The 27,265-nt window shown below is 39.2% G+C and overlaps 1 protein-coding gene across 2 annotated transcripts; it reads right to left on the bottom strand.

Moving 5' to 3' along the window:
- Nucleotides 1-104: 104 nt before the first annotated feature.
- Nucleotides 105-27,104, bottom strand: si:ch211-278j3.3 (E3 ubiquitin-protein ligase RNF19A). Of its 2 annotated transcripts, none has more exons than XM_044377143.1 (11): nt 26,962-27,104; nt 26,098-26,370; nt 17,413-18,016; nt 15,901-16,391; nt 10,426-10,631; nt 10,122-10,269; nt 8,066-8,228; nt 6,901-7,015; nt 3,388-3,519; nt 2,840-3,089; nt 105-1,903 (listed from the first exon to the last, which is right to left on the bottom strand). In XM_044377143.1, the coding sequence occupies exons 3-11, from the start codon at nt 17,563-17,565 to the stop codon at nt 1,609-1,611; spliced, it is 1,953 nt and encodes a 650-aa protein (XP_044233078.1). In that variant the 5' UTR covers nt 17,566-18,016; nt 26,098-26,370; nt 26,962-27,104; the 3' UTR covers nt 105-1,608. The 2 variants fall into 2 exon arrangements, with proteins under 2 accessions (XP_044233078.1, XP_044233077.1); XM_044377142.1 differs by having other exon boundaries at nt 2,840-3,110; nt 26,962-27,102.
- Between the last annotated feature and the right edge of the window lie 161 nt (nt 27,105-27,265).

The following is a 27,265-nucleotide window of genomic DNA, read 5'->3' as shown; positions in this document are numbered from 1 at the left end:
ATGTACAACATTGGGAAACATAGACTTCCCCAACTCCACTTAAACTTTTACTGAAGAAAAATCAGTTTCCGACAGACACAAACATGCACTGTGTTTTTGTCCTTCATGGTGAAATCTTTATTTCATTTCTCTCCAAATCTCAGCACAGGTTATCATGTCAAGTCTCATTTTCCGCCATTATTTCACACTCAGGAAGCTAAGCAGTGCGTTTATAGTCATGTATTTCTCATAAATCATTTAGAAGGGGTTATTACACTTTAGCCTGAGGTGGCATGCTGCTGTTGTCATTTTGGTGCTCTGTGATCATTTGAGAGGGTCTTAAGTTTATATATTTAATGCTCTCAGCAGCACACACTACTGCAACTACACTGACCGCTGCGTGTGTGCGTGTGTGTGTGTGTGTGTGTGTGGGCATATGTGTGTGTTATCCTGGATACACAGTGAGTAGTAGAATCATCATGCAGCTATTTTTAAAGTTGAGACTCTTTAGAAAAAGCTTGCGGTGTTGCTGCCAATGTTGTTGTCACTAATGCAAGTAAATGACTGCATTAGAATGAGCATTTTTAAAAACTAAAGCAACATCTCCCTCCCCGGTTTTTTAAGGAAATAACCTTGTGAAGGCTGAAAGCTGCACTACAAAGAAGGCAAAAGTAACATTGCCCCTCTATCTGCTTCCATGGAAGACTGTGGATCGGAGACTAGCAGATATATTTATGGTATTACGGTATTTATAATCCCTCCTGTCATCACTGCCACAATGTCACAGAGCACCTTTGACTCTGATAGAGAACAACAGTCACAGGCTTGAACAGCTTCCAGGTGTCATTTCAGCATTTTCAACTGGGCTTCTTTCACAAAAGAGTAATTGAACAGTGCAGCATGCGTCATCTGTTTTAAGGTTGCCCAATTCAGGTGTGAACACTGCATCTTAAAATATTGGGGATATTCTTTAAAGGTAGAAAAAAAAATCCTCCGACTGTCTTGCTGCATATGATAAGACAGTTGCATGTTAGATTCTTAATTCCCCATGAAACAACTCATGCTTGTGTGGGGGTCTCTTTATTTGTAAAGGGAGAGGGAGGAGGCATGTGAGGTCACTAAAAGAAGTATAAGAGTATAGTCAGATGAAGAGAGCGCTTCATGAAATAGATTCCTAATAGAAGGGGAGTAGGTAGTCTCTTTCAGAAAGAACATAGAAAAAAATAACAGGCTGACCCCCACTGAACTAGTCGGCTAACATGCTCTCAGTCACTTCAGTTTAAGATTCAGCGATGGATGCTATCCTGTCTTGCTTTTACAGTTGATCCCCCGTCCGGTTTATTATCTCATACTCATGCTATTTGTCTCATACACACTCACTCACACACACAGACGCACACACACTCTTATCTCTCTCTCTCATCTTTTTCATTTGCTCTCTCTAAACCCGCGTCTTCCTTAGAGGCTGGAGCTAGAAGGCATCTGGTGGGCGGTCCTGTCTCGGAAGCAGGAGGTGGCCTTGGCCAATGATTTTCAGGTCAATACAATGACATGTCAGATCACGGATTTGTTTATTTCCATAAAACCTGACTAACCTTCAACCAAGTGCAAAGCCTGCATTAGAGGGCCTCATACACCGTCTATTTCAAAGACTGGGTAAACTATCCCTTCTTCTCCTCCTGCTGCCCCTCCTGGTTTCTCTCTTCCCTCCTGCTCCTCTCCTCCTCCTCCTCCACTCTCTCGTCTTTCTTCCACTTGTGAGGCACACAGGTAGTCTTGGAACTGGAACTGGGACTGGGACTGCGAGTGTCCCAGGGACTCCACTGACAAGCTTCGGCTAGACAGGATGCTACTTAGGCTGGACTGGCGGGCGCCTCTGGGCTGGGTCTCAATTTCCACACGAACCTCAATATTGGTTCCTTCCCTGTGGTGACAACAGAAACATATAATGACATCAATATGAAGCTGCCAGGTATTCAAAAATGTTTCAGACTTGAGGAAATGATTGTTCCCAAAAAACAGTTAAAGAACAAAGAACTAGACCTAAAAAGGTGCCACAAATCCTTAGTAAGTTTCCCCTTCAGAGTTTACAGCCATACTAGCAGCCATGTGAGGCTGTACTCAGGCACAGCAGTGCCTTGAGCTAGATGGTAACGTCAGCATGCTAATATGCTCGCAATGACAATGACAATACCCTGATGTTTAACAGTTCTAGTGTTTACTCAGTTCATCATCTTCGCTTAGCATGGTGGCATGCTAACATTTGTAGAGCGGCAACAATTAGTTGATTAATGCAACTATTAATATTATCAGTATTTTTCCTCCTGTTTCTTTAGTCCTTTATGATAGTAAACTGAATATCTTGAATATCTATGGGTTGTGGACTGTTGGTCGGGACAAAACAAGACATTTGAAGATGTCATCTTGGGCTTTGGGAAATAGTGATTGACATTTTTTAACATTTTGTGGACCAAACTAATCAATTCATCAAGACAATATTCACCAGCTTTGTGTTTAGTGTCTGATGACAATGTTTGGTCATAAAACTAAGTATTAGAACTTAAAATTTTAACTCAATGATGGCACTGATTGAAAAGTTAAGGGATCACCGAAGTGACCACAATTCATCCTGAGGACAGTATTAATGTCTGTACCACGTTTCATCACAATCCATCCAACAATTGCCGAGACATTTTACATAAAACTACAAATGTCAACCTCATATTAGCGCTACAGGAAAAAATAGGGCATCACAAAAAACTCATTAGAATTAATTTGGGAGCCATGAATGCATAATCCTTCCTAAAAGCATAAAGAAAGCGGTAGAAACAGATAGGGAAGAGGCAGACGCAACATTCACCTCAAAGGAAGTTCTTCTGTGTCGTTGAGCTTGCTGTCAGGCACAATAACCACCTCACAGTCTGATTGGCTGTGCTGCTGGGTGTATCCATGGCGTTGTGTGGCTTCATCCAACCCCACATAGCTATCTAGCTCCGGGGGCGTGGTGCTTGTACTTGGCAGGACACCTACTTCCTGTACACTGACTCTGACTTCCTGGACGCTGGTGTCGCTGAGCGTTTGGTTGTTCTGACCCGTCCAGTGGTCACTGACTACATGAGAGAATAGAAGATCTATAAGAGAAGTGGAAACTTCATCAGATCAGGCCAGCAAGCTTTGGAGCAAAAATTACAATGCGCTTAGTACGATTGTCAAGTATTTTATCACAAGAATCCTTAGCCTAAACTAAACTACACAAGTAAACTCACTTTCTTACTAACAGTTAGATGAGAAGATCGATATCACTCTCAGACATGAGAGTAGTATCTATATTCTCACTTAACTCTCAGCAAGAACGAAAATTAGCATATTTACAAAAACGTCAAAAAAACAATTCTTCTAAGTACTCACAGCTAGCTAAGTCCTCCAGTTGGATCTTGTGTGATTCAGGGGGCTCGCTCTGCGGTCGACACCAGCCGTTCCTACAGAGTGACATGGGAACGACCCCATAGACATAAGTCAACATAAGCGGCACACCCACACCTGCAGGAAAACAGGAAAATATGAGAAACAAATTAATATTTGTCATTTGATTGTGCCAAAATAATTTAATAACATATGTGCGGTTACATCAAAACAGTATTCGAGTAATTCAATCGTCCAAAAAAGTTGTGGGATTAGCAAGAAACAGATTTTTTGAAAATACTCCAAACTGTTGCAGCAGAGGCCGAAATATCCTGACTTTTACTACTGCAACTGCAACTGGAATTTGTCTTTTAGTAGACCCTTGGTGCATGGTAAAACTCTACATATGCGGTTTGTAACGCATGATTTCTGATTGATTTCTGATTGTCTCCAAGCTCCAACCAAGTGTTGTAATTTGTATTTTGTTTCATATGTCCACAGAAGACATTACACGGCTGATTTTGCAGGCTGATTAGTACTGTCTGTGACTAGTAAAAGCACTTTTATGTTTTATGATATATTAATTGGTGACGTGCCCCTTTAAACAGTTATAGTTTTCATCATCATATTACCGCAATAACCCATAACGTTCACAAGAGGGAGCCACTTCTGCTTCACTGTGGACTGGACACCAGATTAAGGTAGCTGGTACACACTGATCTATAAAGCTATTCTTACATCCATATCTATGTAATTTTGTTCTTCCAAATGAAGCTGGAAACTACTGCATAGACTTTATTTCTGTTCCTACGTTGCACACTGAGGAAGGGAAAAGAGCCTTCATGATTCTTCTGAGTGGAACAAGCTTCAGTCAGACATAAAACTTCAGGAACCTGTTTCCATGCAAGCTTTTAAAGCCACTTTCTTTGAACTGGAGACAAACTGATCTAGTGTTATTAATCTATTATATGTATTCATTTTTAAATCTGGTTATGGTATGTTTATCACTATTATTTTATAAGTCTTATTTAATCCCTCTGATCTCATGTACTGTTTGAATCTTGATTATTCTCTTCATATCTTAACTGATTTACCTGTATAATTAAAGCTATATATAAATAATGCAACTGCTTTTCAGCAGCTGATTCTCAAAACCTGAATGTCAGAACTTCCTTGAATGGACCAAGCATTGCTGAGAATGGACAAAAACACAATTTTGACAAAACAATCACGTAATGGATAAATTGTTTGCTGTGATGGATCACCTGTCTTAATAATATGTAAAAATAAGGACAGAGCTGTGTATAACTACATTGGCAATGTAAGATTTCTTCCCACTCTCCCACATAACCTTCACAAAAGCACCTTCAACAACCCCCCAAACCTGATGAGCAGCAGCCTCCCTATGCTGTGTGATTATGTAACCTGTGATTGAGATAGGAATTTGGGAGCACAATGCAGAGTGCACACCAAACAAAGGGACATAATTAACACAGCGGAAACCCTGGGACACTATTGACTCAGCAACAGGGTGAAACGAGGGCAAGAGGATGAGCCTGCCAGCCAAACAGTTAGACAAGAGTGAACGTGAGACACTGTATGTGTGTGTCTGTGCGAGTTAAGGAGAGAAACAGCAAGACAGAGAGCTGTGACTGAAATATGAGATACAAAATAACAGTTGCAGCTACGAGAAAACGAGCTAATTTCTTTCATGGGAACCGAATGAAAAAGGAAACAGAATTGGCATAGAGACAGGGCAAGCAGGGAAGGATCCACAGGGGTGGGAGGTGAAGGTGAAGAGTACAGTGCGGCTAAATGTGTGTGCGTGCCGGGGGAGCGCCTGTCAGTGTGCAGTACGGTGATGGTTGTGACACTGCAGAGGGAAGCTGAGAAGCTGCTGAAGCCTAAAGGATTTCTGTCACAGTCTTGAATCTTACCTGAATGCTCCTTTACATTGCATGTGTCTGTGGTAATACATTAATGTTTGCATAAAGAGAACTAGTTTTTGAGTATTCATATGGCCATATGTTTATGCCATATGTATAAGGCTACATGTTTAAGTGTGTATAACTTGTGATTTATTAGTTTAACTTTACAATCTTGTGTGAAGACTGTGGAAAGATATGGGATTTTTCTCTCTTATTGATCCCACTGTACAGTCCTCGCTCATTATTATGCCCGGGATTATCTCAGTCACTCCACAGCCAGCAGCTATGTGCTGATCAAATCACACGGATTATCTTTATCTGTAATGGCTTTTTGATACACATGAATACTGCCTTAGATATTTTTAAATAAACCTGATAAAACTACAGCCAACAGAAAGAAATATCTTAAATTAGCATATTTGGCATATAAAGTTTCTTTGATGTCTGCTCCAAACTGCTGTGTTTCAGGACATTGTGGTAATTTTATCTACTTAAAGTGTCAACAGTCATGCTATCCACTCTGTGACACTGTACTTCAGCACAGCTGTGCTTTAAGCTAAACTTTAACGTCAGTATGCTAACATGCGCACAATGACAATGCTAACATGATGATTAGAGCCTTTGTGTCTTCAGATGTCTTGTTTTGTCCAAATAACAGTACAAAACCCAAAGATATTCAGTTAAGCATCATATACGACAAACAAAAGCATTAAATCTTCACATTTGAGCTAATTTTGGGCATTTTTGCTTTAAAAAATGACTAAAACAATTAATCAATTATCAAGATAGCTGGCGATTAATTTTCTGTCAATCGACTAATCAATTAATCAACTAATCGTTGCAGCTCTAACGCTGATGTTTTGCAGGTATAATGTTTATCATGTTCACCATGTTAGTTGAGCGTGTTGGCGCACTAACATTTACGAATTGGCACTAAAGACAAAGTATAGCCGAGGCTGATGGGAATGATTCATTTAGCAGGTAGCATAGTCATTAATCAAAACAGTGTGTAGACAGTTTGGAATTTTAACTTGATGATGATGAAAGGTCAAGGGGTCACCAGAGTGATTACATTTTATTCTGAGGGAGGCATGAACGTCCAATAGAAGATGAGACATTTCAATAAAAACCACAAATGTAAACCTCATGGCTGTGACAGAGGAAAAGTCAGGGGAACATAAAAGTGTTGGGGATACATTCTCTGGGTGCTGTGGTTATCTATACCAGATTTAATGGCAGTCTATCCAATAATTGTTGATGTATTTCACAAAAAGCCAAAAATGTAAAGCTGCTGGTGGCACTAATGGGAAAGGTGATCACCAAGTCATTCGGATTCATCCTCTGTGGAACAAGAACGTCTGTGCAAAATGTTACGGCAATCCATCCATCAACAGTTGTTGAGATATTTTAGTCTGGAGCAAAGCAGTCGACTGACATTGCCATCCCTAGCGTTTTGCCAGCAGCATGGTGAAAAAATATATATTTTGAACATTTTCACAACTTTATTTTCAAGAACAGGCTAATTTTGCACTTTGATCACTGTCTTCAGTGTGCAGGGCAGAAGGTGGACATGTGGTTGTTTGTTCCTTACCCACAGTGACAGCTGCTATGACCGGCGACACAAACACTGACATCATCACCCCACTTGCCACCGTCAAGTAGTGCTTACTTCCTGAGATATTGTTTTTCTTACAGCGACCATGGACCTGGAAGGCATTAAATACAATATAATCATGTAACTTAATTTGTTTCTTGTTGTTGTTCACATTCTCTGCAACCACTTATTCCTGTCACGCATTCCTTTCCACTGTGTAGGCATGGACGTGAAAGGAAAACACTAAGAAGAGATTACCATTCTATCACCTGGCCTGCACAGTGTGTATGATGACGTGTTCAAAAGTTGAGTTTATAACTGTTGATTACATGTAAAATGAACAGGATATTTTTAGATAATGTGTGGTGGTGGAAGGTGGTTCCATTAACACTAAGGTTGGCAAACATGGAGCAGTCATTAAAAGAAAGAGAGATTCAAATTAAGTCATTCAGAATAATTTGTTTACTATGAACATTCTAAAGAGCCATACTGTATGGGAGCAATTTGCATGTTTTGGGCTGTATGTTGTCTTTCATGATGCACACACAAACTCAACCAGTCCCACAAAAAAGTGTGAATCAATTCAAACCAGTTATTTAAAGGATGAGGCTGGTTTTTCTTATTGTCAACCCATCTCATGTGCAGAGACAAACCAAAGTCTGATATATCTTATTCCTCTGTGCTGTAGACCTCCATTGTTGTCCAAAAACTTTTAGAAACATGTCAGTGAGCCACACATGTTGCACTGGGTGACATGTTTCTTCACCACAAAGAGTATGAGCATGTTAATTTGTTTAGAAACTGCTGCAAAGTCTAATAACAGCAATCACATTTTCAGTCTCCAAAAACTAGTTCCTTGTATGGCAGACACCACTGCGCAGAGCACAGTTCTGTTTACAGAGCTTTGCTAGCTTGTTATGCTACATATCACAACTTCTTGACTTTGTGCTAAAGTTCTCAACAATGTACAATTTGGTGCAAAGTCAAGAGGGTCTGATGTGTAGCACAGAACAAGCTAACAAAACTCTGTAGTTTTGGACAAAACTGGAAGTCTACAGCACAGAGGAATCTGCGCAAGAGATTTGTTGGCAATAAGAAAAATGTCGACAAGTCGCCAGCCATATCTTTCAATGTAAGGCAGGGTTTATAGACTATTTTGTACCTTGCGGCCCATGTAAATTGGTATGCCCACAATGATGACTGGGATGGCGATGCCCGCTATGAGGGAGATGACCACTGGTGCTCCAAGCAACATGCCCACCTGCCACAGAACCTTGCGGGTTTGAGACCATGGCTTCTTCCCCCAGAATGTACATCCAGAGGGACTGAGACAGACAGGAGACACAGCAGATGAGATCAGATATGAGTTCAAACCATAATCATGCACATAATTCAGAAAAACGTCTATACAATAAAACATATATTTTTATTACCTTATATTACCCATTTTTGGTTTATATCACCCAACTGTCCAGTCATATAAACACATAAACACACTCATAAGCATTCATCACCTTAATTCCTATGGAAAGCATAATCATCTGTGTCATGACCTCTCACAGAGCCTCAACCAGCTCACTGGCACAAACAAAAAACACATGAAAAACTTACCAATATGATCTCTCATTGATGTCATCAAATCATTACCCAAACTGAATGATCTCATCTGCATTTATAATTTTAGTGTTGCTTTCTCTGAATTACAGTCATTTGCAGGAAACATTCACATACTCATTTATCTTACATATTGTTGTTATGCAGATGGAAAAGGCTGGTTACTTAAGTCTGTTTACAAGGAGTTTATACTTTGTCACTTGACATGATGTTAGGTACAATAGTGTTGCCTTAAAGCATAAGTTTAATCTTGTACCAGCCTTTGGTGTTGAGGTGTAATCCTATCTGGAGCAGAAAGCAGTACAACAGTGTCTAATGCTGTTCGGTCTTAATCAAGCAGCAATTAACTTGTAGGAGCAGCAGTGACAATATAAGCAACACAAATAGCACCTTAGGGCTATGTTGTTTCTCAAAGCATTCGTTTGTATTACAGCTGCAAATGTCACTTTGGGGTTCTAAAAGCCTGAGTGGGGGGGTGTTATGGTGAGATATTATGGTTATGCTCCATTGCTCTGAACTTGCTGTGAGATGCTAAAAGCTTTGCCCTTCCATAGGACATTCTGTAATTTGTAGTGTGAAAGACAGACATGGATAAGGGGAGAGAAGAGGGGGAGGGATGGGGGAGAAGGAGGAGAGAGAGTGTGAAAAGACAATGCGGCCCATGCACACAAGAGAAACAAAAACTCTCTTTTATAGTTGACACATGCACAAAAACAATGATTGATTCATGAAAATTTGACGTAATACTCACACCTTTATTGGACATTGGCCGGCATAAGGATTAAACTGTTCAAATACAGCTAATCAGCTTTTATCCAGTCTCTTAGCTTGAGTTACATATTTTGCCGCATGGAAATATGGAGGCAGATAGAGCTGATTAATTGATGACAAGTCAGCAGTGACTCTCTTCCAGGGCTGGAAAAATCAATGGAAGCCCAGACGAACAGTTTAAAGCAGTGCAGCCTCTAAACAATGACACAGTGTACGTGCCTTGCCGACTGGCCTTGTTTTCCTATTTTCATCTCCGACTGGGTTTTGCTGTTCTAAAGTATCTTACAAATGCCAAAGTTGGGACTTTTGCCACAAAGCTTTTTGTCACCTCATGCTGCTGTGCTATGATGCTGGGATCAAATTCTGCTGCTTTTCTCTTGTGCTCTTGAATGGTACTTTCATTGTATATGTCCCAAAAACTAAGGTAGTTCATTGTAGGGCAGCAACTAAAGATTATTTTCATCATTGATTACTCTGTCAGTTGTTTTTTTCTGATGTATCTATCAATTGTTTGGTTCATAAATTGCCAGAAAATAGTGAAAAATGTGATGTGTTTTATTTGCTTGTTTTTTCAGACCTAAATCTGAGTATGTTTAATTTCAGGTAAAAACAGAGGAGATCATTAAATCATCACACTTGAGAATATGAAACCAGCAGATGTTCCATTATTAAATTTACTGTTGATTAACTCTCTGACAACCAACTAATCAATTGTTTTATTTCATTTTCTCAAGGCTAATGAACTTATAGCTTTTAGTTTGATGTGGGCATTGGTTATGTGTGTTAATGAATACACACATGAGCTGAGTGCCAACAGAATTGTGGCTGTGTACCTGAGGTAGTGCACGTCGGTGATCTCCTGCATACACAGCCAGCAGAACTGACAGGCACACACAGTGCAGTTCATACGGTTACAGCTGCCATCATTGGTCTTCATGATGTAGGCACCACAGCGAGGGCACGGTTTGATCTCCTCCGCATCTACAACGACACAGTGAATGTTGTGAAAGTGAATATCTATTCCTTTTAACTACCAAAATGAATGTCCGTGTCAAATGTGATGGAGATCCAGTAGAAAAATGAGACACCATTCTGGAAAAAAGGCACTAAAAAGGTAACAGTAGCTGCCAGTCGCACCTCCTCCAGGTTCTTCATTGAAGACGTACAGCGTGGAGGCATCGTTACTGCCTGAGGTGTGGCGGGCTCGCTGACGCCGTGCCTGGTCACACGTTTGGTTGGGGTGCCACAGCTGCCTACAGTGGTAGCAGAACTCTGTGTCACACCCCTCACGGCCACAGCTCAGCTTGGGACACTCTGCACAGCCGTAAGCTATCACTGCATAGCTGAGAAGAGAGAGAAACCTCAGATAAAACATGATAGAATGGACATAATTGATATGATTATTGATCCCTATGGGGGAATTCCTCTGGAGGTTAAAATCTAGGTGTTCCAGTTAAACAATGCTCTTTCTACTCACTACTCCACACTGTTTCCCTAACTTGTTAATTTCAGAAGGAGTCACAGCAGCTGCAGTTTCATTTAAATATCACAGCTTTGGTTGGCCAACTGGAATATATACTTCTATTTCCTTGTATTGTTTCACTGTTCAGCCTGGTCAAGCACACTGAATATTTCATTGTTGTTTTTGTTCACAAACAGCACTTGTTGACTGTGTGGCTCAGTGAATCATAATTCAAAGACAAGGCAAGTTTATTTATATAGCAGATTTCAACATTTCAGCAACAAGGCAATTCAAAGTGATTTACATAAAACGTTAAAAGCATCAAGGCATAGTCCAAAAGAAACACACCATAAAAGAAGATTTAAATCAAAAACAGTCATTAAAGAACTAACAGAACACAAAACAAAAATAAGCTAAAATAGAATAAGACAAAAATAAAAGTTACAATGCAGTGTAAGAAATGAATTATTTGATTTAATAAAAGACAGCAGCAAACAGAAAAGTCCTCAGCCTTGATTTAAAAGAACTGACAGTTGCAGCAGACCTGCAGTTTTCCAGGAGTTTGTTCCAGATATGTGGTGCATAAAAACTGAAAGCTGCTTCTCCATGTTTATTTTTGACTCTGGGAACAGAAGCAGACCTGTCCCAGATGACCTGAGAGGTCTGGATGGTTCATAACATAGCAGAAGATCAGAAATACATTTTGGCCCTAAACCATTCAGAACTTTGAAATCAATTATATGACAAATGAAAAGCCAGTGTAAAGATCTGAGAACTGGAGTGATATGATCCACTTTCTTGGTCTTAGTGAGGACTCGAGCAGCAGCGTTCTAAATCAGCTGCAGCTGTCTGATCAAATTTTTAGGGAGACCTGTAAAGACACCATTATAGTAGTCGAGTCTGCTGAAGATAAATGCATGGACAAGTTTTTCTAAATCCTGCTGTGACTTAAGTCACTTAATCCTTGATATATTCTTAAAGTGATAGTAGGATGACTTTGTAAATGTCTTAATGTGGCTGCTGAAATTCAGGTCTGATTCCATGTCTACACCAAGATTTCTGGCTTGGTTTGTGGCTTTTAACATATGCTGAACGCTGACTTTTAATCATTCTTCCTTGGCTCCAAAACAATTACTTCAGTTTTATCTTTGTTTAATTGAAGAAAATTCTGGTACATCAAATCATTGATTTGTTCATTGCACTTACTCAGTGCTTGTGTTGGACCATAGTCCCCTGGTGACATGGTTATGTAAATTTGTGTGTCGTCTGCATAATTATGGTAACATATTTTGTTGTTTTCCATAATCTGAGCCAATGAAAGCATGTAGATGTTGAATAGAAGAGGCCTCGGAATGGAGCCATGGGGAACTCTGCGTCATTTTTGTCCGCTCAGATGTGTAATTACCAATAGGCACAAAGCAGTCCCTGTCATTTATGTAGGATTCATACCAGTTTAGTACTGTGCTAGAAAGTCCCACCCAGTTCTCCAGACGATCTAGTAGTATGTTGTGGTCGACTGTGTCGAATGTATAATAAAGGTGATCCAGTAATACTAAGACTATAATTTTGCCACTGTCTGTGTTTAAGTGGATGTCATTGAAGACCTTAACAAGAGCAGTCTCAGTGCTGTGGTGTTGTCAAAATCCCAACTGTCAAAGAGAGACACAACTACTATGGGACTGGTTTCCAGAGTTCAGCACCTGAACCAGATGTAATTCCATCCTTAGATCTTGAGCAGTCATTATGATGATAACACAGAGCTTCATGCCGGTGGACCTAATCCCACTCCTCAGAGGGGGTATTAACATAAATTTTAATATTCAAAGGACCACGTGACTAATGATCAAATACAAGTGAAAATAACTGAGTATATATTCACAGCCTCAAGGATCCTCTGCTCGGCTGTGAAGAACTATTTGAAAGGCTCCACCAGGCTTTTTCCTTTTGCAACTCCAGCCTTGTGTGGTTTTCAGTTTTATCAACACGGGAGATGAATCAGGCAGGCTGAAGGCCACACACACATAAGAGGATAATGAGGCTGCTGCATGGATTCTACTTAAGTGTCAGACTAGATTTGAACTGACTGTGTCTGATTCTCGAGTCAAACACTTTTGGCTGAACAACAAAGCTGGTCTTTCAAGTGCGGACCTGCTCATGCATAAAAACATTTTCAGGTATCAGTAAATATCTGTATCAAAGAAACCTGCTATAATTGGATTATTTAGATCTTAACCACCTTTCCACACTTCATCATGTAAAGATGTCTGAAGAAGTTCTTTGAAAACCTAACAGTGACAACGCCATGGGCTACTGACATCATTGAGATCAATTGAATTTTTTAAATTTTACAAGCAGGGCTGCACTTTGCTTTGCATTTTTTGCCAATGTAATAGTTTTACCAAAACCCCTTAGAAACCACTTAAATGTAAATACATTTTTAAAGGTACTCGGTGGAGTTTTTGACCACTAGTAATGTTATAGATCATGTTTTCCATTTTGTTTCTATCTATTGCAAACGCACAAGGATGCACGAACACAAGCAAATAGTGACATAACTTGTTCCTGCTGATGGTTTTACCCTATTGCACTAATTGACAGTTGGTGGAGGTAGTACACCAAGAAACAGTTTTAGCTGATATAAATAAACCAAATCAAAATGTTTTAATTATTTTATCATTTATTCAAATGTAGAGCTGCAACAATTAGTTGATTAATTGATTAGTCAATGGACAGAAAGCTATTTTGATAACTAATTAGTTGTTTTGAGTAATTTTTCAAGAAAATATTCTAAAATTCTCTAGTTCAAGGTTCTTCAATGTGAATATTTTCTTCTTTTTTTAGTTTTCTATAACAGTAAATTGAATATATTTGGGTTATGGACTGTTGGTTACGAGAAAACAAGAAATTTTAGGATAGAGCTTGGGCTTTGGAAAATAGTGATTGACATTTTTCACCATTTTCTGACATTTTAAATGACTAATCAATTAGTCGAGAAAATAACCAATAATGACAATAATAATTAGTTGCAGCCCTATTTAAATGTTTTATGAGGAATGTAACATGTTTATTTAATACCTGAAGGTTATACACAATACGTTCTGATGGAAAAAAAAAATAACATAAACATAACTTGGTTTGTTACAAGAAAAGTCCACAGCATAACTTAAACTGAGTAGATATTTCAAAGTGAGAAAATGTAAAGGCTATGCGGTAGAATTGATACATATATGAAAGAAGTCCAAATCAAGATGTTCTCTACTTTGAATCAAGTTACTCCACTGTAATAAGTTGAGAACTGGATGTACATTTTCTGCTCAAAAAACAAACCACACAAGTTTATTTTTGAGGGAAATACAAGAAACCTTCCTAAAACTTCAAACTGCAATAATCTTGGATAAAAGTGTGGTTGTGTGACATTAATATGGGCGCTTAAAGATTTCCACAAACATTACTAATACTGCAGATTCTTGTCTCTCTGTGTGCAGGAAAATTCCTTGTTGATCCTCACTTGAAATCACCCACAGTAGCGCCACACAGCAAAAACATGACAAAATGTGCACACATAGATACAAGTGTGTGGAGCAGAAAAACACATTTGGCCACACTTTCTCAGAGCCGACATAATCTCCAGCTAAGCTTCTGTCCCTAAGACCACCAGGAATGTGTGTATGTTGAGAACATGGGAATAAACAAACCATAACTGTGAATGACTGGTTTACATAATGGGTCGAAACACTTCAAAGGTGCTTTTTCTATGGGAACTATTAGCCATTTCAAATTTTAAACACCACTAACCTCCGCTGCACTTTTAACCATTTTTTTAAATATGCCAAACTCAAAATTCAGTACATTTGTTGAATACTTTTGAATCAGATTTCATACTTTCCGCTGTTATATTTAATTCACCACAGCATCAGACAGACTGGCGTATTGATTTTTGCTCCACTCATTCATCATGACCTGGCTGTGAGCACTGACAGTCGGGGAGACAGACAGTCTACCGCTAAGTCCTAAACCCTGGTGCATACGTGCTTTTGACCACAAATATTCACTGAACACACACACAGACACACAACATGCACACACACATTATGATTTCCCATCAGCAGCCCTATCCTGTTACCCATCCATGAAGATTAAGGTGACACAGCAATGGATCAATGTCTCTACATAAACAACAGCACGAAAAACATGTCTGTTTAACTCAGTTAACTCACTCAGAGTCAACTCAGAGCATGTTTTTGCATTGGATTGTGGTCTGTTGAGGTTGCTGCCAATGAAAAAAAAGGCATCTTTGACTCTTCCACAAAGGATGTCTCGTTGAATGATTTATGATGATGTCTTAGATCGATTCTGCAATGAAATCATATTGTAACCATGCTTTAAACATCTCTACCTGACATGATGCAATCCACATTTCAGCCAGTTATCCTCGGGGAGCAAGAAAAACACTCCACCACTAACAGTGAAATGATCCCAGAAATGCCAGACACATCACCACATAACTTATTTGAAGTGTTAATGTAGTAAACATTAAGTTAGATTCTCAAAGAGTTATAATTACACATGGAAAGAAGCTTGATTCATCATTCGCAGCCAGTCTGTTTTGTTCCATCAGCTGAAAATATATATTGCTGGTATCAAAATATGAACAGCCTTGGGATGCATAGAAAACTCAAAACCGAGCTTTCATCAGCTGTCAATTCGGCTTTTCAAAGCTCACTCAATCATTCTGACACTGAAAAAATGCTTCAGTCTTGTGTTTTACAACATGAAGCCGGCGGTGGGATGACAGGATTTTGACAAGTGCTGTCAAATTGTGTTGGATTAAGGCGCTGTTTTTTTAAGGGTAATTACTGTGAATTGCTACTGTGTGACTCAAGATGTCAATAAAAATACATTGTTCTAAGATTACACAATCTAGAGGAGCCATTAGTTTTCTTATGTATAAGTTTTCCTCTATCCTATTAATTTATCTTTTCTCAATGTTCAGTTTACTAATTATATAGCAAAAATGGCTCTTTATCATTATTAATGAACTTAAAATGTAAGGTTTTCTAGTGTATATGCTCTAAACTGTGGGAAAAGCCTATTGATTTTGCTCCAAAATATCTAGATGATGATGGTGGTGGCACAAGGCTGATCCTCACCTGCAGTCAGGTGCAGGGCACCAGCGTGTATCTGGGTCAGCAGCCAGGAAACGCCTCAATTGGTACTCCTCGAACCTCTCCAGCAGCGCCCGGTCATCCAGGATGGCACGAACATCTAATGGCGCCAATGTTTCAGGGCACTGCGGGCATGCAATGCCCACCCGGCTCTCTGATATCTCAATGCGCAGGTATTGGCGGAGGCAGTCCGAGCACGTCCGGTGGGAACAGGAGGTGAGTCGTGGGAAGTGGCAACGCGGCTGACTGAGCAGGCACAGTGGGCACTCCTCCAGGTGTTCATCCAATAGCTGATCCTGGCTGGAGGAAGAGAGGGACAGGACGCCGGTGGAGCCACTGCTGACTCCGCCCACGCATTCAGCTGTGGTACCACCACCCTGGCCAACCTCAGCGGCTGCTGGCGGACCTCCTCCTTCTCCTCTTTCTGTTCCAGAAGCTCTTGATTCTCCAGCCTCTTCTGCTGTGAGGTTGAGGCCCTGCAAACAATTACAGTACAGTGCATGCTGATTTACCAAATGTGCATTAAAAATATCCTTATACACAGGGTGAAACTGAGAGACTTGTACAGACATTGTGCTGCCGTTTACAAAAAAAAAAAAAAAATATATATATATATATATATAGATAGATAGATATTAAGAAATAAATGAAAGCAAACGGATGGTCCCCACATTTCTAGTGAAATCAGTATAGGTGAGCGTGTGTGTTGGTGGATACTTATTGCACTTGGTCTACTTGGTTTCCTGGCAACATAATTTCTAGAAATTACCAATTAATTAAATAAACACTCTAATGGATTTGGGCTATAACAGTAAGGGAGGAAGCAAGCATCAGCTCATACACCCAAAGTTAATGATCTACAGCCTCTCTTCACGTTCTTTCTTATACAACAATCTGTGAGACATTCTGATTTCAGACATTTTAAAGCACCAAAACTAATCATCTGAAATGTTTGATGTTTGAAGTTTATCTCTTGAAATCCTAATGTTTTCTGCATCCATCTTCTGACAATAGATATGGCAGGATAATGAACTAATAAGCATATACTGTATGTTCTATGTACGACTACAATTTAAATAACATTATCATTTCAACTCCTATTATTATTCTTATTCTTATTTTAACAAAATCAAAATCCAGTATGCTTTAAATAACAGATAACAGGTTTACCTGAAACTAGGAAAAAATATTAATATTGCAGTGGAATATTAGAATAATGTGAATAATATTATAACACCTGACACATAAGAAAATTTCCATCCAAAGACTGATTTCTGTGAGTGTGTTTACAAAGCCAGCACTACCAATAAAATAACCAGGCTCAATACAAAAGCTCAAACTGGAACATATAAAAAACAGGATCAAACATTTTATGAAAGCTAAATGCTTTTACAAAAATCACCAAGTCTACCTGAAGCCAAAACAAACTTAACCTAAATAAAACTGTGTGAAATGGGATGACTTTGTTGCTTAGAGTAGTAGAAGCCTCACTCTTACCTGCTCTGGATGCTCGCTCAGGGTCAGTGTGATGGCCACCTCCTCTTTGGGCCAAGTTTCCACAGGCTTCTCGGGCCTCGGCTCCGATTTGGGCTTTCGGCTGAAGAAGTTGAGGAAGCTCAGGGGCCCCGTCTGCTGCTTGGGCCTCTTCATGGTCTACAACTGGAGCAGGAGCAGCAGCTGAGGAGGGCAGGCCAACGACCATGAGCGGGATGCAAAAGCGTGTGTGAGAGAGAGTGTGTGTGTGTGTATGTGTTTGAGTTTGTGTGTGTGTGCGTGTGTGTGTGTGTTTTGTGTGCGTGGGTGGGTGAGCACAATGAGCTCTCACGGCTCAGAGTCTTGGAGCTGGGCGGCTGCTCTGCTGTAGGAGGGAGGAAGAGCGGGAGAGATGGAGAGGGAGATGACAGGGAGGAGGCGATCCCTGCTGGAGGGGAACATCACTAATTTGGATTCCAAGGCCGAGTCATGTGGTTTACTTTCTCTCTTTGGTCTTCTTTCCCTCCTCCACCTCCACTGCAGTTCCCTCGGTCCAAGCTAGTCCCGAACTGGCCGACTGTCCTTCATCGTTTTACTCCTCCTTCTTCACTGTCAGCAGCCCTGTAACCTGGAAGCAAAAGTGACAAGTCATGACTAACTCAAAGTGAATCAGAAATGATGACTGTGCCTTAAAACATGTGCAGTGCTGGCTGAAGGCGTGTTGTCATTTTGTCATATAATATATTATTGTACTAAAAGTCCCAACACACAATGTTACAGCTACAAAACCAAATCAAAGTAGAGCTCGGTGATAATCTGATAGTATCATAAACTAACATAATGAGTTATTGAAGGTTTTGTTTTACACATTTAAAGAGGTTTAGCACCTGTAATGCAGCATTGGAATACAGTTTATCGCACTAAACATCACTTTTATTATATTAACTATTATTTTTAGAGCTGAAACAATATGTTAATTACTTGACAACAGAAAATAAATTGGAAACTATTTTGGCAACTATGCAAAACAGTCTCTGGCTTCTTAAATGTGAGGACTTTATGACAGTGAATTTAAAATATTTTTTGTTTTAGACTAGTGAATATGACCACTGGGATTTTTTTTTTTTTTGGAACAATTTTCAAACTTTTTTACAGACAAAACAATTAACCAGAAAATAATTTGATAGCATCAATTACAACTGCATAACAATATGTGTAAAATATATAACAATTAATGGCAAATACATCTCTAAGAAATTGTACTTTACCATGTAATCAGCCTCATTTTGCTTAAGTTGTTAATTTGTGGTTTTGCTGTTTTGAACCTTTGAACAATTTTGATGTATACCCCCCCAACATTTCAATATTTCAATATTTATACTACTGTGCTATGATTAATTGCTTCATTTGTTATATCAGCAACCTATTAATATTTAATTTCTACTAAGACATATTATGTATAAATTGTGTGCTCAGTCTAATCCAGTGTTCTGTAGTAAACGGAAGCTTGTGGCGTGACCAGACCTGACATCAAATGACATTTACTTGAAGCTGAAGTAGACACAACAACAGGAACTAATTTTAAGATCTGACCTTTCAATAATTCCACAAAAATAGTGATATCAAAAATAAGATGTGCTATTTGACTCCTCAATCCTCTATTCAAATCCCCCCAGTAGTCATTTATATCAAAAAACAAAAAACACCAGAGAGAGTTTTGGATCTGTGCACCCCAGCCTGCCCATCATACAGCCTCAGACACGAGCAATAAGGTCACAGAAATGAGACACAAAGATCAGATGGATGAGAGACTTGTGACTGGTTTGACAGAAAGGATCAGGGAGATAGAGGGCGAGGTAGAGGAGAGGAGGTGATAGACAGCACAGACAACCCATTCTGTCTCCATTAGGCAGCAGTGAGCTTTCATAATCAGGTCCAGAGAGCAAAGAGAGCATGAGGTGATTCATACAACCCCAGACCAATTAAAATAGCTGTCTCCGTATTGGCACTACGTTGGATCGAAACATGGAATACAGCATGAAATATGATATGATTATAGATTATCATCTATTTTAAGATCTAAGACAGTTTCTTGTTTTCTAATTCTATAATTACAGAAAAAAACATGTTTCACTCTTTTATATAAATTAAATTACACAGGTCAGAGGCAGGTATAGCCACAGGAGCTATATGCTTCACCATTATTTGAACAGGGATTCACAAAAAATCTGGATTTATGTAACACTGCAGTGCCTAACTTGCCTTCTTTTACTCTTGCAAAGAAACTGGAAGTTTGAGTTGTATTTATACTCTAGTCTTCTGGATATGTTAAAATCCACATGAATAGCAGGCTCTTCTTGCAGTAGTACATTATTATATATGGTAATTTAAGAGTAAAGAAAAGACATTCTCTCCATTTCAGAAGTTGGCACCATAAACTGATGATTAGTGTTGATATTTTAGATGCAAGATTCTTTTTTTTCTGCTCGCAAACTATACAGTAGCTCTGTGGGAAATACTGTATCTCAGTATTCTGCTGAAATACAATTTGGCCAATACAAATACAAAACAAAATGCAATATGTATTTTATCTTGGATCTCGGAAAACAGAAAGGCTGTTTGCAAGCCAGAAATAAGATCCTATTGAAAAAGGATCTTCTAGCAAATCTCTTTAAAAAAGATTAAACCAAGTATAAGTTACTGTGAGATAATAGAAGAAACATCCCATTCAATTATACACAAAAAAGTGGAAAACATATTCAATAGGTTATAGTTAAAGGTTACTGATAGGTCATTGATATTGATTAAAAAAAAAGAAATAAAATATCATGCTACTGATTTGCAAAGTCCAAACCTATAGATCCACTCTGGCGATGCCTCACATTAGATGCTGTGATAAAAACGGTCCTGGCCATCTTCCAAAAAAACTAGAGAAATATGAACTGGCAAGATGAGAAATGTTTGTGAACACATTCAGAAGTTTCTCATTCACACAGAGGTTATGATGACAACGTTGCAGATCATACGTTCGTCTGCTATACATAAAACATTCAAACTGCTTCCTGTCCTCAGAAAATCCCCTCAAGAACTAATAGTGATGGTGAATAAATATAATAATTTCAATTTAAGCTTTAATAACATCCTGATTAATCTGTCATCTAAATTTCTATTTGAAAGATTTGCAGTCCATAGTGAAGTCTTATGGAAACTTTTGTTTGCTGAAGAGGAAAATGTTATAAACAAAGCAGAGGATGTTTTGAGTAAATTAATCAGTAATAAAAGAAAACTTTCCCAGCAATAATTTAAAAGGATCACAGGCCTCTTTCTACATATTTCGTCACCACACACAGCTTCTCCCCATCCAAATTCCAGTAACTGTGTTGTGCATTTGGTTGAATTTTTCCAACATCTGACTGATTTTCTTCAAGGATCCAAAGCACCGACCTCTGTAATGAACGCACCACTGTGCTGCCGTATATCTATAGAAATCATCCTCACATATGAAGACACTGAAATCACACACATAACACATTCTAAGGAGCTAAATTCACATGCCATGAACACACTGTATCCAGGATGTATGCATGCCTACACACTCACATATAAAGTATGAATGCGCACATGCACACGCTCAAACACACACACGCAGAGTTGAGTGTAATTAAATGATAGCTCAGTGGATTCCAACCACGGCTTATCGCTCCACAGTAAAAGAGAGAGGGCCAAGTAATTAGACAACACAATTCACCGCTTAACGACTTAGATAAGTTGTCATTGTAAGGAAACGTTCCGAATTTAAACTGTTGTTTTGCACAAACCTCAATGCTCTCACTTACCACAGGAGAGATAAAGAGATACGCAGAAGTACACGCAAAGTACAGAACATTACAGTCCACAGCATATAAAACCTCTTAAAACCTAAGTTGGAGAACACACAAACACAAATATAAACATATAATGAGTGTGCACTCACTCTCTGTCACCGAACTACAAAGTTTGAAGTTGTAGCCAATTCGATGTAATATATTATAATCAGAGTAATATATTGCTCTAATTCTCTAGCAATTAGGTACAAAGGTTGCCAATAAAGTTAGGTCAATTGCAGGCAACTGTCAGCAAACTGAGCTGTGTTTGGCACCAAAACACCAAATGTGGGAAGGCTCTGGTCCATACAGCTGCCAGATTTAACTAAGATTTAGAGGTTTTGGACTTCGGTAAATTTGGGCTGAGAATCAGCTACAGTTAGCAGCAATGATAGTTTGGAGCAAGTTGTGGCCCTTAGAATCAGCCCCAGTATGCTGGCAAGTCAATTTGGCTGCTGGCTACCTGGGTAGACTTAGATTTTTCTTTTTCAACATCGGACTAAATTATCCATATATCACATCATGTTCTTTCAACTCCAATTGTCCTGCTCATGATCTCTGCAGAGCATCTTCGCATTGTTAAAGATCATCATTATCATCTTGAATCAGATCATTCATCCGTCAAAAGCTACAGAAACAAAACACACTAAAATGCACACGCATCCATACACACTTTTATGCACACATGCACAAACACACATGAATTATGTAGATAAAGAGATAGAAATGGCAGAAAAACCTTCTGGACGATGAGATGCTGTTTGTTTTCTATGACCAGTGGTTATAATACAAACACAGTGTCTCTGTGATGTCAGTGAAAACTACTGAATCACAAACCAAACTTCCAGCAACAAAACAACTGTTCATTGGATGATGACACTTTTGAACTTACAAAAAAGAGCAACAAGTAGGTAAATCATCACAAATATGTTTTTAGACAAACAGGTCTTCTTTGTTAAGGAACCTAATTGTTTCTAAAGCTACCAAATATTAGGGAAAAGTGTATAAAATGATGTATAACAAGACAGGAATATTTTGTCTTGAGTTTTGGACAAAAGTGTTTCCAAATTTAATGCAAATTATGGGGAAATTTAAGGGGAAAAGCTGCGTTTTAAGAAGTTAATCACATTCAATATATAAAAATGAAATACAGATAAATAAAGTGATAAAGACGTAACTCCTATGAAATCCACTGTTTCTCATAAACACAAGTCCAAAAATATTGTGGTGTTTTTTCTGGCAAAAAAGCATCCAGGCTAATAGCTGAGCTGTTACGAAACATGCGATAATAACCAAAAGATCGTGTGATAACAATTAAGCCCTCTCCCAATAACAAATGAGCAACTCTACCCACTGAGGAAGTTCCACAAGGTGTGGTTGAAAGATTATGAAAAATCTCCCTAAATAGACTCAATAAAGAGATGGTGAGGAGTAAGGAGGAAGAGGAAGAGGAGGAGGAGAGAAGATCCTGTTCTCTTTAATGTCGTGACTCAGAAGACTAGAGGGAAAATAGTTAACAACACGAGAGATGGACACAGATGCTGCTCAGCAAGGGAGAGAACAAGTTTACAGGCTAATGGTTAATGGTTTTCTTTTCTTTTTAATGTGTGTGTGTGTGTGTGTGTGCGTGTGTGTGTGTGTGTGTGTGTGTGTGTGTGTGCGCGCGTGTGTGTGTGTACAGCACAATGCTCCTGAGGCCAAAGACACACTTAAAGATTTGACCTCCGTTCTTTACACTAGTATGCTGGCACTCCTTTGATGTTCCATACTTCACTCAATTTCTAGAGAATTCTTGACCACAGAGAACGAACAATCCAATAAAACGGCCTTTAAAAGAATTCAAATTCTTCAGGCGTCTCGAGGGATTACAGAGAATTAAAAGACAAATACGAAATCTGTCCTCGAACTTTCTTTCTGCGCCAGAGAACAAATCATTAAATCACAAATTTTGACAGGATTGTCACCCTCCATCCATGTGAAATTGATTACCTTAAATGTCAGATTTAATGACTTTGAATACTGTGATAAGACAGTAAATATTCATCAAGTTATGTGTCATATTTGTACAGCTACACAAGAGTAAAACTCCTTAGAGTTATGTAGCCACGCTGTTGAAGAAGGAAAAAATCTATCATGTCGGGTCCAATGGGAGTTAAACTATCTGGAGACGGAAATTTTCAGCAGAAAAATAACCCACTTTAGTCCTGAAAGAGAAATCATCTGTACTGTAGAGTGTTTCTCTGCAGTTTTCCAGTTAAGGGTTATAATTTATAACAAACTACAATGTTATGAAACATACTTATTCAGCTCATTTCTTTGTAAAGTGCCCACTGAATTTATAATATGATGATAATTTATGGATGTGTTATGGAGCAGTTATCATTATAAAACCTATCGTTCACGATGTAATGAGGAAAGGTACAATAAATCCTGTATGACAGTGGTTAGTAGAAGAAATGCTTCTGCAGGCTATGGATGTTCACTGTGTAGCTGACTTCAGCAAGATGGCTGTGTGACCTTATGACCTCCTCAGGCACCTCATGACCACCGTTAAAGGAACCGAACGAAGTAGTCACCATGAAATGACGCCCCTTCCATGTACTATATCACCTACAGCAGTGCACAAAAACAAAACATTCAGCCACACGTCTCTGTCTTCATTCACAGCAGCAAACCCTCATTTTTAATTTATTTCCGACGGGCGAGAGAAAAAAAGAGAAAACCGATCCCCTGGGCATCGTCGGACATCATTACACAATGAACAAAGGCTTTGGCTGGAGTCTTGTTTTCTTACTTTCTGACACAATTAAGCATGCTGATTCACTCCAATTACAATCTGACCATAAAAGCAGCAAGCACATTTCTACAGAAAATGTAAGAATAGCAAAAAGATTGAGTAAAGGTTTTAAAGGGGTATTCTGCGAATTTTACATATAAAAGTCAGTTTATATGTCATGAGCAGTACTCCCCAACCTGGGAAAAAAAAGTTGTATAATGTCTTCTGTGGATGCGGAGGAAGCTTTACAAAGTCAGAAAAACATCACTGTGATGATGTCATCAGGGTAATCTCCGCATGGGCTTGGAGACTTTTAGCAGAAAGTCTGTGTTACAAAGTGGGGGTCTGGAGATTGAGTGGCGTGGGTGTTTACCAGGCAGAGAACATAAAACAAAATGATGCTATTTGTTGCATTATGGGAAATGAAAGACACAGCGTTTTTGCAGCTTGTGCCATACTGAGGACTATAGGTCAGGATATCTTGGTCTCTGCTGATCCAATTTTGACTATTATTTTTAAAATCTGTCTCTTATGAGTTCCCCCAACTTCATGCAGATGCAGCACTAAGTTGCTGCAGTACCCCGTGAAGACACCCATCTAGGATGCTGAAGGCACTGAATATAATGAAGCAGCTTGTCTTGTTGAGCCTGTTGAGCTCCCGGAGGAGGAGTAGTGACATTAACCTATCTACAGGTGACGATACACTTAAGGCACAGACAGAGAGGTAGTAACTAGTAGACGCTTGAACTTTGAGGGAGTGATGACTGATTACTGTCACATTTGACCTGTACAGATGGTTGGCTTTGTCTCATGAGAGAAAATGGTGCTTAATCTGCCCTCTTTACATTGGAAATATGAATGGCTGTCATGACCTTAATATTCTGAAGCCTTTATTGAATTCCTTAAATCTGGACATGGTAAATGAACCTTTGCACTCTAAACTGTTTTAAGTTATTCGTAGAATATATTGTTTCTGATTTCACAAACAACAGCATGTAGGTTACAACTTATAGTATGGCAGTTTGCCTCTTGATGACAGATGAAATGACAATGACAGATGGGATTATTACACAACCAGCATCTGCCCTAAAGCGGTTTCCCCCCTCCTTTAAAATGCCAAGCATGGGAAGAAACGGACCACCTTTTTTTTCTGGATTTTATACTTATCATGTACCGTGTTATCACAACTGTATAATCTCCTCAGTTGGGAGGCGTTTTCAAGGATGTGACACTTGTTAACAAGCTGTTGCTATGCAATCACTGGACAGAGAGGAAGGGAGGAAGGTCAGTTTTCAAGCATGATATTGAGTTCAGGCTGGGAAACCTGATGGTACACCCTGTTAAATGTTCACTGGACTGAAGCCCACATCAGCAATGCGGGTTTCAGAGACATGAGAGTGACCTCAGCCTGCCCACACACTCCTATACTCAGCGGCATCCCTGACCAAAATGTTCTGTTTCTGCTCCATGTGGTGCTCAACACTGAGTCTTAGTGACCTATGGTAGCACAAAGCCTACTTTATGATACTGGATAACCACAATATAAGGTTTTACTTTATGTATGATATCATATTATAGCATCCTACATTGTTGTAGAATTTCATAACAGTGCTTACATGTCTTATCACTCCATCACAACTCACTGATCCATATGTTTTAACTCCACAACCTTAATAAGAGAAGTGGTATTCAACCAATAAACACTATGGGTAGCAGGCCTACATATATTTGGGGATGCACATTTAAATTTCAGGTGTTATAAAATTGTACTAATCAAAGGCAGCTTTGAGTAACCTCCACACTTATTTAATATAAAAATTAAAAATCATTTACACGTTTTCACACATGCACTTTAATCATTTCAAAAGGGAGCTGTCCAGGGCATCAGTGTGCTATTGCAGGGAGTGGCATGTTTAATAGGCTATTCGCATTCACCTCCACCTCCATGTATTCGTGATATAGACACGAGCGTTAACGATGAGAAAAAAGCCGTCTAGATGCGCGTTTAAAAGTCTCCCTCTCAAGCAGATAAAACACACAATAATTTGTATTACGTAAACGGTATCTTACCTCTCTGTGCGGCGCCGTCTCTCTTTGCAGCGTAGAATCAACAACTGGCTCCTCCCCTTGAGGACCAAACAGTAGCACAGAAATCCCCCCTCGTCTCCTCCTCTTTTCTGCCGCACAGAAAAACCTGTCTGACCGCCAAAGCTGCAGAGAGGGTGGGTATGATGTCAGGTAATGGTCCGCTGCAGGGGGGAGCCGAGGAGAGGAGATCCGCGGTGAGGAGAGCCTTCCCCCCGGTACATCAGCAGACTGATGGCTTTTCTGAGGGGAGGCTCACTGCAGTGACATGAACCAATAAGATGACGCAGAATCCCAGGATCTCCTATTCATAAATGCTCAGGCCCATAAAAACAGTGGTACAAACACATGCCATCTCGGGTTTTTTTTTCAATGTTGTCCCAGTCAATTAAATATGGCATGTCATTTGTTGATTTAAAAGGTACAGATTGTACTCTAAGGTCCAATGCTCACAAGAAAAAAAAAAGATGAGAGTAACTTTCTCTTCTCTGTAACTATATAATGAGATGAAATCAAACAAGCCTCCTGAAACACCTTTAGAGGTCATAGGACTCAACTGTAAAAACACTTCAGAGGGAGGGTAGTTTATGTTGACGAAAAGAAGCATAACACACATTAAAGGTGTGAGGTATATACAGATACCCTGTGGAGCTTTTAGGACAACCTATATATATATTTAGGTTAGCCCAGTTTTAAGTCTCAAATGATGTACCGTCCTAGAGTGGAACTGTTTCTCCACAGGACCCTATAATGCTTTACATTGTCCCCTTCGTGCCACAGTGTACTGTGTAGTTTTATTGTTATTTAGTATATAATTAGGCCTACAAATAATAAGAAAATCACCTTTACCTTAATAGCTGGATGTCGTACATTGTGGGATAGCTTTGTGTATTCCTGGCACAGATGAAAGTCTTGACAGACTGTGGCCCCTCTCTCGTTAAAGTTTTTGATCGTTTTGAAAAATGCAGCGAAGATAAAATGCTACAAGACGCTATGATGCAAAATGTATGTTCTTGCCCATATTTTTTAATGTAAACTTACATCTGCTATATTTGAGGCATTTTTACTGCACTTCCTACAATGCTGCATTGTACACATTATAGCATCAGAAACTTTGATCCTCTGTGCTTCTCTGAGCTTATCGTTAGATTTA

Source organism: Thunnus albacares, chromosome 16 (assembly GCF_914725855.1).
Source record: "Thunnus albacares chromosome 16, fThuAlb1.1, whole genome shotgun sequence".
In the NCBI taxonomy this organism is placed as follows: domain Eukaryota; kingdom Metazoa; phylum Chordata; class Actinopteri; order Scombriformes; family Scombridae; genus Thunnus; species Thunnus albacares.
The sequence above is the reverse complement of the archived record's forward strand: the minus strand, read 5'-3'. Positions and strand labels throughout refer to the sequence as shown.